Genomic DNA, 16386 nt, shown 5'->3' with positions numbered 1-16386 from the left:
AATAGAAGAAAACATAAGAGAAAGGAAAACATGGAGATTTCAACTTTAATCACATTATTAACAATTCTATGAGCAATATACAGACTGAGCCCTGGCATCCATTGAGCTAGATACAGTATCTGTTGTTCTTTAACATAGGGAATGGTAACCATGTCCCTACAGCATCATCTCTCCTTCTGTGAGGAGTTTAAGTCACTCGCACACACAATGATCAACCGACTTACTTGGCACCCAGGCCACTGTTTCAGTAGCTTGTTTGCTACACCGGTATCAGACAGACACATGAGCAGACACGTGGACGAGCAAACAGCGGGGCGGCCGCATGTGCAGGCTGTGTGCCTGGAAAGTTCAGTCTGAGTCTCACCGCCCCACCTGACGCTGCTGAGAGACCGGATTCATGTCAGAAGGCATTTCTCTGTTTTCTCTCGTTTGTCGTGTTAAAAAAAAAAGAAAGAACTGAAATAATAAAATGAAGGACGAAGTGCTGGAGCAGCAGACTGGTGAAAAGGTGGCTACGAAGATCTACTCTAAAACCACAGTTCCGCCTGCCGCCTCCAGGGCCGCTTTCAGTTTCTCGGCCTCTTCTTTGGATACGTTTGCCCGGATTTCCTGGGGAAGAGCCTCCACTAGTTTCTTAGCCTGGTTTAGGAAAGAGAGAAAAATAATACATGTTACATGACAGGACCTGGTGTAATGTCCTCAGTCTTTCTGAAACACCAGGACTCAAACAGATCATAGAACTTTTAAAAGAGGGACCAATATTGGTTATAGAAACAGTATTTACAGCCTCATTAAACTCAAATCTTTTATGATAACTGTGTCTAAATATCTCAATAGTAATGGTGAAGCTTGTTCTCTTGTTTACATTTTTAAATATAGTTTGACCAAATAGAAAAGTAGAAAGTTGCCAGAGGAGGCGTACCGAGTGATTTGTATTCGGTCTACTTTGGTGCACTACTGGAGTGCGCAGGCTCATGATCTCGGATTTGATCTTTGTCACAATTAAATGTCAGTTTATCATTTTCATGCTCAATAAAACTATAGTTTATTTCATATCTTTTCTCTCTTCACACAAATTTGCCTTCACACTCAAAGGCAAATTTAAGTTATCATTGCCCTTTATTGCCTGGTCAAAATCAGATATCATAAAATAAATCTTACTTGTATCTAATATGACTTACTTTGAGTTTGAGGACATAGACTTGGTGTAATCTAGTACAGTCACTAACCCGTCACTCTTTACATTAACAGTTTGGCGTGTGTCTATCGGCAAGATGCCTTGCTAGGTTCGACATGTTGGTTCACTTGGTTTGTGTTGGTGTTCCCGAGCTGAACCGACTGTCAGCAATGCAAGTGAAATAAATTCATATTGTGTTTGTATACGTTTTGTCACAATGAAAGCTAATAGAGCACCGTCACACAGACTGCCCCTTGCAACTCATAGCAAATACTGCTCTTATTAGAACACTGTCATTCCTAAAAGCCTAATAAAGTGGGGTACTGTTTCATTATTAACAGTGGGGTATTACGATACCTTTCTGATACACATTGTTCTTTTAATTTACTCAGATCAGGACTGATCTCTAATGATGAGACTTACCTGAACCAGATTCAAGCCTTGAATGCAGTTCTTCACTTCCTTTATAAGTTTGACTTTTTCCGCCCCCTTTAATTCTGTCAATTTTACTGTGAAGTGAGTTTTCTCTTTCTTGGCCGGTACTTCCTCCTCTTCTGCGGCCTAGTTACACACAAGGGAGAGAAGTTGCATATGAATTTGTGCATTAGGAAACATGACAGTTACAATTTGCTGATACTTGTTAAATAGGCCTTTACACTCAATATAAAGAATTAGGGAACCATTGATTTGACTTGGTGTATTACATTGTAAATAATTCATTTAGAGTTGTGATAATTCTTACCTGAGCCAAAGGCATAGCTGACGCGCCCATCGGCATCATTCCAACATCCTGAATGTTCAGAGTTTTCTATGATCACAAAAAGAGGAAAGAATTAATCAACATAAAAACATATGGATCACAACATCTATCTGAAGAGACCAACTGTGGTTTAAACTTTTTCCCACAAACCTTGAGGAGCTCGTTGAGGTCCGACACCTCTAACAAAGTGAGGCTGGCTATGTCATTGACGAGCTGCTCGATTTTGGGGGAATAATGTTTGGGTGCTCCGTCTAACGGAGGGGCGGCGATGGCGTCTGAGTGGGTGGTCGGGCTGGTCCTCAGAAGTCGGAGTGCACACAGAGCCGGGGTCTGCCGCTGAAGGTGTTGCCTGGAGAATGAAAATGAATTAGCCGATGTTCTCGGACACAGGAAACATAACTAGTGTGTAAGGTCAGCTGAGAACATCTGTAAGAAACATCTGGCATTAGGATATTCAAACTTTGTTCTCACTGATCAATCTGTGATCAGATTATCTAGAGATTTCGACAACAATGTGTCCCCCTTACGGAAGCAATGTTTTTACCCATGTTTGAGTGATGGGACCTAGGAACAACTCGCTACATGTCGGTGCCGGTGCATATTAGGGGGAGATCCACTGATTCATTTCACTTTCATTAACATTACAAAATAGGGCATTTTTCATGAATTTTTCAGGGATTAATGCTCAGATAGGGCTGGACAATAAGGTGAAAACTTACATCAAGATAAAAGTATTCATATCAGTCATTTATCACGATAAATATGACAGTTTCTTTAAGATCTTAGGACAAGTTTTTTGCTCCTGAGTGAAGGTGATGTTTTAAACTTTTCACACTTTGCAAACATTTTACAAATCTGTTGTAGATCAATCATGTGGTTTACCTCCTTACTGTGTTTGGACAATGCACAAGTACTATATCAATATATTTATCTACTTGTTGAAATCGTTGATCTTGAATTTATATAATTAAAGCATATTTAGTGGACTGAGATTTATCTACTTGTGACGTGAATCCAGCAGATTTTTATATTTTTTAAAAAGGGGTCTTAATTTCTGTCACTGCATGTAAAAAACCTGCAACTTCCACTGTTGAGTAGCCGAGATTATGTAGATTCAGGAAGATTTACACAAATTCGACGAATCTTTTAGAGTTTAATTTAACAATTAAAACAAAATAATCACGTGTAGAATAGTTTCGGCTTTGGTTGAGGTATGTTCTCCACTGACCCAAGGGGCTCTCAACCTTACAGGTACAATCAATAATCATCTGACAATCAAATGTGTGTCTGACTGTAAAACCCAGTCAAGTAGAGCATTTCCATTCTGGATTTACTACTGACAACTTAAACGGTTGTACTCAAATCTTGATCTAAAGCAGACAAAATGTAATCCACATATTTACGGCTCATTGTTGGAGGTCACCAGTTTGCTCATTGTTTAGTGACACACAGACACAGGGAAGATGCTGCTTGAGGTTATTCAAGCACAAGTAACGTGGGCTTCTTGCAGCTCACTGTGACCTTGGCTGTCAGGAGCTGCCTCATCCCACAAAGAGGAAGCTAACAGCTACAACATTAAGTTTGACTTTCATTCCTTTGTAAAAAACCAGCTGATCCTCAGGACGACATGTTTCACGAGTCTACTTGCTGGTGTTATATGATCATAGTGTTAAAGTCTGAGGGGGTTGAAGTCACCGAGCTAACGTTAGCTAATCTACTTCACGTACACACCAGGTTAAAAACGATTAGCTTCTTCACAACCGCAGAGAAAACACAGTATTCCCACCAGCTACACGTTCAACACCCAGAACCAGCGGCGGCACTGTGTGTGTGTGTGTGTGTGTGTGTCTGCCCTTGAAGCAGCGGGACAGACGGGCACAGACAGTCAGCTACCGCCGCCGCCGCTGCTGCAGCACCGGTGTTACGTGACCGGCTGCTGCCCGCCCGGGAGCACGTCACGTACCGGTGGGTGTTCGCCGCAACCCGCAGCGCGGTCCGGAGGCAGCGTGTGGAGCAGTACATGCTGACCGAGAGCTGGGGCCGTTCGTCCCGGTGTCCTGGAGAGTACGAGGCGAGTTTAAACCACACAGGTTCCTTCTGGGTCCGCGGCTTCAAAAGCACATGGCGTCCTGACCTACCCAGAATGCCCTGCGTGAACTGCTCGAGCAACTACGGCAGCCCATAAGGGACACGCGAATAAATATATAGTTAAATAAATATGAGCGCGCATAAGAATAATATATTAGTTACAGTTATTAAGCCAAATGACACAGTTTAATGATTTGAAGTAAAGTTACTTTTTTGACTTTAAACACAGGAAACTGGTTGAGTCCAGTAGAGTTATATTTGTTTATATTTATTTCAATAAATATTAGCAAATTTAAAAACAGTAAACTCTAAATAGTGTTTTAGAGAGAATAGATCATCGTTCATTATTAAAATCAAATTAAAAGAAGGAAATATGAATACGCCGACATAAATAATAAGATACAAATATATATCAATAAAAGCACAGATTGAGAAAATAATATAAAGAAGCCGATACTGAATTCTATATATTTTACTGCGAAGCCGATGCGGAGAAACAAGTGCAGGTGAGATGCTGTCTCTCTTCCTGGTACTGGTTGAAAGAGTGGTCAGTTACGTCTTCATGATGACAATAAGGACAAAAGAGATGGATCATTTAAAGATATAATAAACAATAGTTGCTACATAATATTCAGACACAAATGTATTGAGTGAATTGAACTGATCTGTGTGTCTCTGTTCTTTTCTGGACCCTGAAGAGGAGCCCAGATCAAATCCTCTTAACCAGGTAATCTCTGCCACCATCTGCTGTCAGTCATCGGCCACATCCAGCCACCACCGTTATGCCATTTCCCAGCTAATTTCTGTCAACCAGCACCAGTGAAGGTAAGAGGGAGAGAGGAAATCAATACATCTGCTGCTGGTGTACAATAAAAGTGAGTGAGATGTTCTCCTGCCTCTTTCCTTCAGATCATGCTGCTGTCTCCTCAGGCAGAGAGGAACTGGGAGGGCCTGTGTTCAATGCTTGAAGATGTGTTGGAGGACCAGTCCCACAGGCAGCTGTTTGCCTTAGAGCTGGGCTCTGGAACCGGGCAGCATGTGATACGCTTTGCCCAGAAGATGCCCTTTGTCACCTGGCAGCCATCGGACATTAAGGAGGAGTCTCGAGACAGGTTTGTGTACGAGTAGAGAAGACACAAAATCAGTGAAGAAATCCAAATAGTTGGCTGCAGTAGTGATACTATCAACTGTGTAATAAGCTTCACGAGGCAGGTTGAGCTCTTTCCAGCTCATAGAGTAAGATTGATATATGAGAATCTAAAGAATTTAGACCCTCAAATGTAATATTAATTCTGCATTACTTGATCACAGTATCAAGGCCTACATTGCTGCGACCCATGCCAAGACCATTCTGCAGCCTGTCCACCTAGATGCCAGCGAACCGTGGGAGAAATGGGCCGGCGTTCCCCGCAGCTCCTGTGACGTTGTTATTGCCATTAACTTGCTGCAGTACAGCTCCTTCAAAACAGCACAGGTACGTCTGGTCATCTAACAACAACTGAAGCTGTTGAGCTAATAGGCGATGGAAAATAATGATGCTGTGCCCCAGTGGTTCATTCATGAAGCAGAACGTGAAAATTGTTAAAATGAGCCAATACCTGTTTCTGTCTGTTTTTTTCCAAGGGTGTTTTTAGTGGAGCCGGTCAGATCCTCAAACTAAATGCCCTTCTGATAACTTATGGGGTATGTGAAGGAAGCAGTTCTTAAGCCTTAGACAGTAGCATTGTGTAAGTATGAAAATATTTTTAAAAATGGCATAGCTGAACAGCCTGTTAACATTTCTAAATCTTTGTTATGTTTCAGGCATATGCTATTAATGGCACCATCACACCGAGCTGTAACGAACATCTGGATGAGGAGATTCGAAAAATGTGCGTGGACATCTATTTCAATACGACATTAGAATAATGTGTTGTTGTTTTGTCTGACGTTGAGTGATGTGTTTTATTCTGTTGCACAGGAACCCAGAGTGGGGTCTTCCAGACATGGATGTACTGAGACAGCTGGCCTATGGGAACGGGATGCGTATGGAGAGGATTGTGAGTTGTTTATTATAGCTGATGGTAATTACTTTGTAATAACCATGATGTTGCTGTTACACCTGTAACGTTTTATTTCCAGATCGAGATGGAAGAATACTACAAATGCCTCATCTTCAGAAAAATTTAAGAAAAAGCCAAACTGCACAAAGGAGATTTTAAAATGTTTATTTGTATACTGTAAACCTTGTATTGACATCTATAAAGGTTGTTAAACCATTTAGGTCTGTGTCTTTTTAAATTCTATAGAAGAATACAGAAAAAAAGATGAAGCAGGTGGACAATAGGAACCAGATATTTATTAAATATAATTTGAAAATTACTTTTTAAGTCAGACAGATCAGTATGATGGAATAAAGAAGTTCACAGATGGCAACTGATGGGCTACAGAAATCACTGATTGGGCGTGTGATACATACATACATGCAGCACATCATGTTCACCCTGCAATAACTTCCAAACACCTGGACAGCAAAGTACACTTGAAAAAAAATAAGAATGCCCACCTGTAGTTATTATGTTGATACCCTCAATTGTGACTGTTATAACTAGATGCAAACACGATGCAGCTTCCCATGCTTCGTTATGTTCTTCATGGTACGTTCAGTAAGTTACTTTATTAAAAAGGGAGGCCTTTTGCTTTTAGAGTTGCTGGACTGCTTTAGTATGTAAATTGAATGGATTCTAGTTGTTTGATTTCAATGACATATTTATTAATGTAGATTTACTGAGGATAAAACAACCATCGAGCTACTTTTCTCATATCCCCCCCACAGTGTATAATCCCTGTTTCATCATCTCAGAAACAACATTAAAACACTTAAAAGTCCAAGCAGTGCACAACAAATAAATGCCAAAGCAAGATAAGAGGACCCAAGTGTGTGAGTATCTGTGTGCATAGAAGGGATGGAACTGAAAACTACAACTGGAATGTCAAGCCGTGAACCTGATGGACGTGGAGAGTTAGCGCCATTCATTTCAGGGCCTGTGACTGTGGTTGCGATCTCAAGACATTGTTCTTTTTCCACAAGACCATAACCTTTCAAAAAAGCACAAACTCTGGTGTCTCTCAGGTGCTCCCCAAACTGAAATAATTAACTCCCATTCCAGAAAATAATTGAAATTTAACATGCAAATTTTGCTTTAGAAAAATATGAGACAAAGGATGGTTATGTTTATTTTTATCTTCTCGTTTGTTATATTTTCTTATTCATGTTTAACTTTAATACCACAACTATTTCTGAGCTTCAGTTATTCATTTAATAAGGAAGTACTACATACATGTCAGGTGGAAAGAGGGAGGAGGAGGAGGGTGGAGGGGGTCTGGGTTAAGGTGCCCTCTCTCACAGCTTCCACCTCACGTTCGCGTAATTCAGTGGGGGAGAGGCAAGGAGCGCAACATCATCACAATATTTCACGTTTGCCACAACATCATAGCTAGGTGGAAGGTTGGAGGTGTGTGTGTGTGTGTGTTTCCAGAGGGCATCCTGAGAGTCCAGGGGGGGAGAGGAAAGACCAAAGGAAGAGAGAGGACGTAGTGTGTGAGACTCTGGAGCCTGGTGGCTTTCAGTCGAAGGAGATGAGCTGTGCCTCTGCGCTGCCCGGCACAGCCTGAGGGGTCTGCTGCTGTGCCACCTGCTGCTGTTGCTGCTGAGGGGCACCGGGGGGAGCCACCTAGCAAGAAAGGGACAAACAAGTAAAAACAGGAAAATTAATGAAGATCGACAGAACCTGGAAAGTAAAAACATGAATTTTGGTGTCAGCTTAGTGTGCTGGAGGGTTTATGCACAACTATTATCTGGTGACAAAGGAAGAAATAATTAAAAACGGACCTGCTGGTACATGGGCTGCTGGCCTGGCATGTATGGCTGTTGGGGGGGCATATTGGGGTCCTGTCCTGGCAATGCTGAAATCATGTTCTGCATGGGGTATGGCTGGTAGCCCATATAACCCATACCATTCGTGGGTGCAGGCTGGGACATGGGAGGCATACTCTGGGCCTGAGAGACCACATTCTGCACAGAACCAGGATAAAGATTAGTGAGACAGTTCCATAGTATAAAATATTTTATACTGTAAGTGGTGTTCAGAAACTGATGGGAGACAATCAGACCTGGTAGCCCTGTGTGGGTGTGGGTTGATAGTTGGAGTAGGGAGGACTTGTGGTGGGTGGAGCCTGACCAGGTGGAGGACCAGGCTGCCCATTTGTGCCCGCAGGCTGGTACATGTACGCCATATTCGGATCTGGATGAAGAGAGGACAATCAGTCACACACAGGAGAACACTTAGTTGTACACGATTAAGAATTAAATCAAATACTTAATAACAAAACATAGTATATTTTCTATTTCTGAAGCGATCAAAGATATTTCAAAGCATCTTTATCCATCCTCTTCTTGACCTCCTCACCTGTGACAGGGCCGGGCATGGCCTGATACTGTGGCGGTGCAGTCTGCCCAGGCTGGTTCATATACATGTTATGCATTGGTGAACCCTCCACAGAACCAGCAGGGCTGAAGGTGCCTGGGTAGCTGGGTGGAGCACCAGGTTGGTACACCACCCCTCCTGCCACGTTCGGGGGCAAAGACTGCATCTGTGTAAGAGCACATGCAGACAATTTTAAACATTTATTCTAAAAGAAAAAACTTATGGAGACGTAAAAATTCCTGCTTTATTTTAATTATAACACCGGTGTCTACAGCTTTTGATGTCAGACATTGTTACTGGCCGACTTAAATAATGCACTTTAATCAATCCTCTAATATGATACATGAGATGAAATAACAGTTGTTTTCCTACATAGAGACCACTGCCCTAAGAGAGGGCTGGTTAAGGTCTGGACTAATAGAATGTGGTGATGACGATGAAGTTCTCTGTGGAAGTGGAGCTGGTGAGATCAGCAGAACCAGTGTTACAGACATCAGTTCACAGTGCGTACCTGGGCGTAGGGCAGAGAGAACGCAGGCATCTGGGCTCTCATCTGGATTGTGTGCTTCTGCTGCTCCAGGCGCATCTGCCTCTCCTTCTCCTGCTCCTGGAGGCGCTGGATGGCCAGCTGTCTTTGCATCTCCAAGTACTCCTGCAGTTCAGTGACAAAGACCTCTGAGTACGGTAATAGAATAGAGCATCAATCTGCATGCTAATTGCAGAGCATCATTTCGTTACCTGTTTTTTCTGCCTCATTATCTCCAGTTTTTGTGCCAGCTGGATCTGTCTCTGCCTCTCTGATTCTTCTGCAGCACGACGCAGCTTCTCCCTATGTTCGTCACGAAGGGCGTTGAGAGCTGCCCGGGCATCGCGCACCTGAGCCAGCTTGTCCTGCAGCCCCTCATAGTACACTGCGATGTCATAGTTCAGAGGTTTGACGCACAGAGAGACAGAAATAGGTGCAAACACACTCCTGAAAAGCTAACACTCACATCGTTTCTCATCCAGCTGGTTGAGGATGTCCAGGAGCTGTGGATGCATGTTGTTGATGGACTGGAAGAGGGAGAGCACAGCGCTGTCATTGGTGATGCTGCGTCCACGCATGTGGTTGCTTTTCATCCGGTTAAGGAAAGTGGAGACGGCATTCTGCAGAGCCTTCAGAAACTGCTCGTGGTTCTCCTCCGACTCTCCATTCTGGTACTGCTGCTGAAGGCAGAGACAAGAGGGAGGCAAAGAGCAGAGAGTCATTTGTGGTTTGCCTTTTTCACTTCAGCTAAACATTAAAATACTGCTTCTTACATCCACCCTCGGCATAATATTTCAATATACCTCCACTATGCTGACTGGCTGGACAGGGACATGAGTTTCTACAGGCTGAGTGATTGCTGGCAGGGGCTCAGCCATTGGCACAGGGGCAGGGGCTGATGGGGTGGGACTTTTGCGAGCCTCTTCCTGTTTCTTCTCCCAGTATGTTCTGTTCAGGTAACGGGCCAGCTGGAACATTGTGACAGACATATTAGTATTGTCAAGATGTAGCATTTCCATTTATCTATAATAACACAGGTTTTAAAGAAGAGAAGGACAACATATGTACCTCAGGGTCGACATCTTCAGCTGATGGAGCAGAGGAGTTCTAGAGAGAGTACAGTAGATAATATATTTCATATTAGTAATATGATAAAATAATAATAAAGAATATTTGCCAGCAACAATAATTATTTAACCAGAAGAGAATTCTAACCACAGGGGAAGTGTAGAGGGTGCTGACTGGTGGTGCTGAGGAGGTCACTGGGGTGGGATCAGCTTTGGGATACACCGAGTACGAGTTCTTATGCCTCTGTAAAAACACACAGCTATGGGTCAGTTTATCTCTGTAAACGGGCTGTAAAAATACAAAGTTAACACTTTGGTTCGTGACCCACCGCGCGCTCCTTCTCCTCAGCCTCACTTTGGGACAGGGCAATGGCCAGCTGCAGCTCTTCCTCCTCCTGCAGCGCTGCCTCGTCTCTCTTGGGTGGCATCTGGTTAGAGGGAGGTGGTAAGACCAAGGGAGAAAAAAATGAGAACTGTAAAGTAAACCATTTAATTTCCCGATCTATATCGTTTTTTAAACAGTTACCTGCGACTGCTGGGACAGTGGGCTGGTCAGGTACTCAGGAGGCAGTTCAGGAGTACCTGTGGTACTCGGGGCTTTGACTTCAGCTTTCCTAAGTGGGGGAGAGAGGGAGGGGTGGCTGGTGGGGAAAAAGGGATGAGGGAAGTCAGACAACCTTGTAAATCAGAGAAGAGCATTCCACCAAACCAAAAAACAGAACAATACAAGTAAGCAACAGCAGAATGCATACGACTTTCAACACTAAACTATTATCTCAATTTTGTATTGCAATAACATGCTTTTATAAGTTACTAATCTTCATTCAGAATTGAATCTTAGGGTCAAACAGAGTTTTGAAAAATACATAAATTCTATGGCTCTGTGGGATTATTTGTGCTGATTTGTGAGATCATGTCAGTTAGGCTCATTACCACTGAGCTATGGCTGCTTGTTCAGGCCATTATTCTACTGTTTGAGCCACATCCCTGAAAAACACCATAAGACTTTGCAAAGTGGTTCAGAGTAGATGCAAGCCTATTTAATCTAAATAGCATAAAAGGGTTATTTAGGTGACAGCACAGCATCGTCATTTATTATCAAATAGAACACGACATATCAATTAACAACTTTCGTCGGGGTCATCAATATGTACAATGTACTAAATTGTATAAAGACGATGGTCATATTGTTGCACTATTCTTCGCTGGCCGTCCTTGAAATAAAATTTAAGTAGAAAACCTTTTTGGTTAAGCGAAACTGATGGACAGTACCTGGGCTGAAAACATAACCTTTTTGTTGGAGGTAACAAAAGAATAAACCCGAAGAAACTCACCCAGACAAAGTGAGATTCAAAGCATTTCAAAAAATTTAGATGAGCAAAGCTTTTCAGGTTGAGTGACATAAACCTAGACAAGGCAGTGCATTAAATCTTTGTAATCTCTCAGTGATCAAGCACAGAAAGAGGACAATCTACTAGTGTGTGTCTAAACTCAAACTAAGCTAAAACAATAACGCAACACTGGCAGGAGAATAATTTACAATACCAGAAATGTCAGGCTGCAGCTAACAATGCTAATGAAGTGTTTACTTCATTAGCATGGAGAGGGTCACCATACTTTATACTTTTCACAGGACTCACTTGTTGAGCAGCTCAAAGCAGGGCTCACAAACACGCACTTCCTTCTCAATGCCGAACTTCGGAATGGTGGAGTACTTAGATGAACACTTGCCACAGAAAATCTGGCCACAGGCTCGACAGTGGTGCTGGAAAAGCACGGGACATAAATAGAGGTCAACTTCCTCACATGCGCAACAGACATAGCACTCAACACACACACACACACACACACACATATCTGTAACTGAAAGAAGGAAACCATAAAAAGGCCTAGTTACACTAAAGCCTGGCCTACCTTTCTTGTCATGACTCCAAACTGGACTCTGCACCGATGGCACTCCTCAGCATCAACCCAGTCTGGGGCCTAAAAAATAAACAGACATCAAATATTACTGACATGATGACTTACTGGAGCCTGGTTTACATGAACATGCAGTTTATCCTCTATTCCTGACCAGCCTCACTCTCTCTAGTGTTCATTTACTATAAAATGTATGCTGCTTCTACAGAAAACACTATTTAATAAACCTGAATCTACCACAGTAAAACATGAATAACTACATGTCTCACTCTCTCAGCTGCAAACATTGCATCACTCTCCTTAAACTCAGGGAACACATGACCTGTTGAGAAAAGAAAAACAGACATTTTAAGCAAACACACCAAACAAAAAATTAAGTTTAAGCCTGAGACCTGTTTTAAACCAGTATGTTTATTTATTTCTAAGACTTAATTGTAGTCAGAACACATTTATCTAGGTCAGTGTGTAAGATTGAATGAATCCAAATAGTATATGAGCATGTGGCCACTTACCTTCCACTTTCATGATCTGATAAGTGTCTTGAACCACCTTGTATTTGGGTTCATTGCGGAAGGCGTGAGCCCAGGCCTGGATCAGGTAAAGGATCTTGTTTCTGACATTAGGTTCCGTCTGTTTATGGTGGAAAAAGAACCACAGAGTAAAGGAAATGTCTGTATCTAAACAAAATACCTTTAAATCCTTCTTGTTTTTATGTTCTATCACTCCGTTGTTGAATAACACTGATATGAGTGAGCAAACTGCGTCAAGCAGCACTTTGTCTGATGACAAGAGGTCAGGGGAACTCCCTTGCTTTGGTCTGAAAAATTATGCTGTCACAAGTCAGTGACATCATCAGGAAGAGGAAACCGGTATTGGCTGCATGAGCCTGAGTCACATGGTGCAGCGAGGATCCAATCAAATATTGCTTGCTCATGCTGTACTGCAGCCAGCTGCCCCACAGCAGGGAACAGTTATCCAGTCAAGAGAGCTGGTGGGAAAGGTGGTGAGACAACTCTACCTGACTCAAGTCTGTTGAGAGGTTAATGTAACTCTATCTAAACTTTCCTCTTCTTGTTCACGTTAGGGAACTAATACATAACTGCACAGACATGAACTTAATAAGAGGTAAAACTTTTAGTTATTAGGTAAGTTAGTTAGTAGAGGATTTGCTGTTTTCCCCTGTTAACATCATTGTAAGTCAATCACCTTTGTGTTTTGGACGGTTGGTTTAACAAAACAAGACATTAAAGATTGTTACTCTGGACTCTAATAAATAGTAGTATGTATTTTTTACTTAACATTCAATTCATCGAAAAATTTAATAATTGGATTAGTTGATAATCATTAATAATTAAACAGCACAGTGTGATGCCCAAGACATAAATAAATGCAATGACCTTGAGCAGATCCTTCAGTTCCTCCATAGTTTGTTTACTTGCCACCTCATCATGGACTGTCTGGCCACAGTTCTTCACAACTGACTCAAGCACCTGAGGGGGGAAGACCAAATTATTACTCACTACAACAACTATGTTGTTCACATTTAATGTTTGGCAGCTCTCTCCCAAAAATAAGCACACTATTACAAAATAAATATACAGCAGAACTGTAGGTTTTCCTGTTAATTTAGTTTTCAAGTTCTTGAATATTTTTTCACCAGCAGTGTAATGTTTTACCTCCAGTGCGTACAGGGCCACGTGTGGATTTTTGTCATTCAGCTTCTTCTTAATGGCTCCGATAGCATATTTAGCCCTGTAAGGACAAAAACAAATATTGCTCAGTAGTTTTCTTTATCTAAAAATATAAAAACATAACTGTCAAATGAACTGTTTTAAGATTAATGCTGACAGAGATTAGCAGTCACTCACTGTGTGTCTCCTTGTCGAATGAGATCACAGATCTGCAGGATGGATTCCCAGTCTGTCTCCAGCAGCAGCTGACTGGTGGCTTTATCTGAAATTAGTACAGATGGGATTATTGTCTGCCTAATGTCTACCACAAGGTTTCTGCAACACTAAACCAACATGTCATTAAAATCTGCAGATTTTCTCTTTTCCAAAACTCCTAGACACATTATAGACTTTCTATGACTTTATGGAGACCATGTTAATCTGAGTTTTTTATGTTGATGAAACACAAATCTATTCTCAGTTGTCAGTTAATTAGGGACGCCTGACACTTAAACTGATAAATACATCCTTCTTCAAGGTTATGCTCAGATTTATTGAAGTTGTATCAGAGAGCTGTTAATATTTGGTCATTTTGGAGGCTTTAGTTTGTAGTGCAGTTAAATTATAATTCATTATACAGGAACATGTCTTTTATCTACAATTTGACCTTTATTGATGTGGGGGGGGAGAGGTTACTAAGTGCTTGGCTCAACATCATGTATATGTATTTTATTCTCTTGTGGCTTTGTCTTTAACTAAGTGTTCGGTTAATGCAACCACAGCATTATGTTTCTCTTTAAGGATTGTTAGACAGAAACTACTGTGTTATAAGAACAGATAATGCAGTCAGTCTTATGACAGAGAGATAACTGAAAACAATTAAATCTCTTACAAATGATATGAGACAAGAGAAAAACTTTATTTAACCTAACTAATCGTAAATAAATAACATAATATTTTGACCATTTTTATTGTCTTAACTGCAAATATTGCTAAATGGGTGCCTGCACTCATTCCTTATATATCAAATTATTCCTTATTCACGTGAAGTTTCGGAACATGAGGTAGTAGGCTGCCTCGATCCCAAAAGTTTCAACTGTTGGTCTGTGGTAATCTGACTAACTGTATATTTGGTAATATGGAAATATGCCCTGCTATGGCACAGTGTCACTTTATACACCCAGGGGGCTTTAGATGAGGTTTTTCCTTTGGGCCTGATCTTGAGGCATTGTGTGGACTATATATCTAACTTACATAAACCGGTCATACATTAACATGGTGTGTATTTCTAAATGTCTTAGTGTTTCAAATGACCGATCCACGAAACAGAAAGTGGTTTATCAACTGGGAGATTATGGGGTGTCAGCTCATATTTAACACAGGGGCTTTTGATTAATCTGCCAACTACAAGTATGGATGTTGGTAAATTATTTCCCACCTGTTATTACTTTAACTTCGGAGTATTATCTGATTTGATTATCTTTCTATTTCCAGCCTGATCAACGAATCCACCTTCACCTACAACATGGTTAGACACATTTAATTGAATTTTTCTTTAGATAGTGCTGGAGTAAACGAATCCCTGCGGTCTAAGATTTCAATTTGACAACTGCCATTTAAAAATAAAGAGTTAATTATATTCAGGGAAACATAGATCTCAAAATGGAAGAGATCGGCAGCTAGCTAATCAACCTGTTGGATCATAAACACCAAGACAACACAACAAGTCAGAAATGATGACACTGTGCTTGGATGCCTGCCACGGAGGGACTCACACAACAACGTCTAACGTTCAAGTATTGTCTTGTCTGAACAGAACCGACAGGCTTTTTTACTTGGCTAACAGCTGAGCGATAACACAAAGGACACGACTTTGATGAGATCCTGATCCGAATAGAACAGAGGATAAACGAGATCTGACCAGCTAATTAGCCAGATTGCTAAGAGGTAGTTAGCCTAAACCGGGATCCCAAACAATAGCCACGAATGTGTTAGCAGGCTAGAATTAGCTGGCCCGAGAGCCACAGCCCCAGCGTCTGTCAAAACAATGCGCTGGGAGACGTCGCACTTTGACTCACACTTGGCTGATAAACCCTCAACTTGACGAATGGGCGGATAACTCACCGAGAAGCCGCTCAAAGGTGCCTCCGCCTTTCCCCATGTCGGAATTCGGAGCGTCAAAGTCGCTGTCGAGGATCTTGTTTGGTCACCGGAGCCTGGTACTTCCACCGCTGAGGTTAGCCTGTTAGCTTCTCTGTTAGCCACGGAGCACAGCTGTACTGCTCTTCCTACTTCCTGCTTCCGGCGCAGACACAGCGAGGCGGAGGGATTTTGCTCCCCCTAACGACTGAAACTTGGAACAGCAGGTAGATTTTGGAGAAACTAGGTACTTCAGTGTGTAAGAGTTAGGTGAAAGGGATCTATTGGCAGAACTTGAATATAAAATAATCCTAGTAATGTTTTCACTAGTGTGAAATGATATAAATTGTACGAATTGTTGTTTTCTTCACCCTAGAATGGGCCCTTTATATTTAAATACTTTATATATTACATTGGGAGCGGGTCCTCTCTACGGAGGCCACCATGTTTTTTACAGTAGCCCAGACTGGACAAACTAAACTGAGGTGAGGGGTATTCAGCTGCAACATGCAACTTCACCACTAGATGTCACTAGATTCTTACACGCTGAACCTTTATACACTGTTTTAAAGG

At 41.8% G+C, this 16386-nt stretch overlaps 3 protein-coding genes across 5 annotated transcripts; 1 reads left to right on the top strand and 2 right to left on the bottom strand.

Moving 5' to 3' along the window:
• Positions 1-27: 27 nt before the first annotated feature.
• On the bottom strand, positions 28-4102 carry mrpl12 (mitochondrial ribosomal protein L12). The gene is made up of 5 exons (XM_034593289.1): positions 3901-4102; positions 2088-2286; positions 1920-1985; positions 1601-1738; positions 28-639 (listed from the first exon to the last, which is right to left on the bottom strand). The coding sequence occupies exons 1-5, from the start codon at positions 3957-3959 to the stop codon at positions 523-525; spliced, it is 579 nt and encodes a 192-aa protein (XP_034449180.1). The 5' UTR covers positions 3960-4102; the 3' UTR covers positions 28-522.
• A 622-nt stretch (positions 4103-4724) lies between these two features.
• On the top strand, positions 4725-7330 carry zgc:103625 (methyltransferase-like 26 B). The gene is made up of 7 exons (XM_034593288.1): positions 4725-4850; positions 4935-5137; positions 5337-5499; positions 5649-5708; positions 5829-5896; positions 5986-6064; positions 6147-7330. The coding sequence occupies exons 2-7, from the start codon at positions 4938-4940 to the stop codon at positions 6192-6194; spliced, it is 618 nt and encodes a 205-aa protein (XP_034449179.1). The 5' UTR covers positions 4725-4850; positions 4935-4937; the 3' UTR covers positions 6195-7330.
• On the bottom strand, positions 6344-15964 carry hgs (hepatocyte growth factor-regulated tyrosine kinase substrate). 3 transcript variants are annotated; one of them, XM_034593287.1, is made up of 20 exons: positions 15799-15964; positions 13873-13957; positions 13681-13756; positions 13401-13494; positions 12517-12639; positions 12274-12326; positions 11999-12067; positions 11725-11849; positions 10611-10725; positions 10414-10512; positions 10233-10328; positions 10086-10124; positions 9821-9985; positions 9484-9694; positions 9230-9402; positions 9003-9143; positions 8474-8657; positions 8178-8308; positions 7897-8079; positions 6344-7738 (listed from the first exon to the last, which is right to left on the bottom strand). In XM_034593287.1, the coding sequence occupies exons 1-20, from the start codon at positions 15833-15835 to the stop codon at positions 7631-7633; spliced, it is 2307 nt and encodes a 768-aa protein (XP_034449178.1). In that variant the 5' UTR covers positions 15836-15964; the 3' UTR covers positions 6344-7630. The 3 variants fall into 3 exon arrangements, with proteins under 3 accessions (XP_034449178.1, XP_034449177.1, XP_034449176.1); XM_034593286.1 differs by having other exon boundaries at positions 9484-9697; positions 12517-12634; positions 13402-13494; positions 15799-15952; XM_034593285.1 differs by having other exon boundaries at positions 7353-7738; positions 9484-9697; positions 15799-15963.
• Between the last annotated feature and the right edge of the window lie 422 nt (positions 15965-16386).

This window comes from Hippoglossus hippoglossus, chromosome 8 (genome assembly GCF_009819705.1).
Source record: "Hippoglossus hippoglossus isolate fHipHip1 chromosome 8, fHipHip1.pri, whole genome shotgun sequence".
In the NCBI taxonomy this organism is placed as follows: domain Eukaryota; kingdom Metazoa; phylum Chordata; class Actinopteri; order Pleuronectiformes; family Pleuronectidae; genus Hippoglossus; species Hippoglossus hippoglossus.
This window is presented reverse-complemented; position numbering and strand designations above follow the sequence as displayed.

Excerpts from the sequence above, each read along its gene's own strand:
- hgs (XM_034593285.1), bottom strand. The coding sequence starts at position 15,835 with ATGGGGAAAGGCGGAGGCACCTTTGAGCGGCTTCTCG. Across the intron at positions 13,757-13,872 it reads ATTCGACAAGGAGACACACA|GGCTAAATATGCTATCGGAG; the intron begins GTGAGTGACTGC and ends TTGTCCTTACAG. Across the intron at positions 8,658-9,002 it reads TCTCTCTGCCCTACGCCCAG|ATGCAGTCTTTGCCCCCGAA; the intron begins GTACGCACTGTG and ends GCTCTTACACAG.
- mrpl12 (XM_034593289.1), bottom strand. The coding sequence starts at position 3,959 with ATGTACTGCTCCACACGCTGCCTCCGGACCGCGCTGCGGGTTGCGGCG. Across the intron at positions 1,739-1,919 it reads CAGCTATGCCTTTGGCTCAG|GCCGCAGAAGAGGAGGAAGT; the intron begins GTAAGAATTATC and ends GTGTGTAACTAG. Across the intron at positions 640-1,600 it reads AAGGCTTGAATCTGGTTCAG|GCTAAGAAACTAGTGGAGGC; the intron begins GTAAGTCTCATC and ends TTCCTAAACCAG.
- zgc:103625 (XM_034593288.1), top strand. The coding sequence starts at position 4,938 with ATGCTGCTGTCTCCTCAGGCAGAGAGGAACTGGGAGGGCCTGTGTTCA. Across the intron at positions 5,500-5,648 it reads GCTCCTTCAAAACAGCACAG|GGTGTTTTTAGTGGAGCCGG; the intron begins GTACGTCTGGTC and ends TTTTTTTCCAAG. Across the intron at positions 5,709-5,828 it reads CCCTTCTGATAACTTATGGG|GCATATGCTATTAATGGCAC; the intron begins GTATGTGAAGGA and ends GTTATGTTTCAG.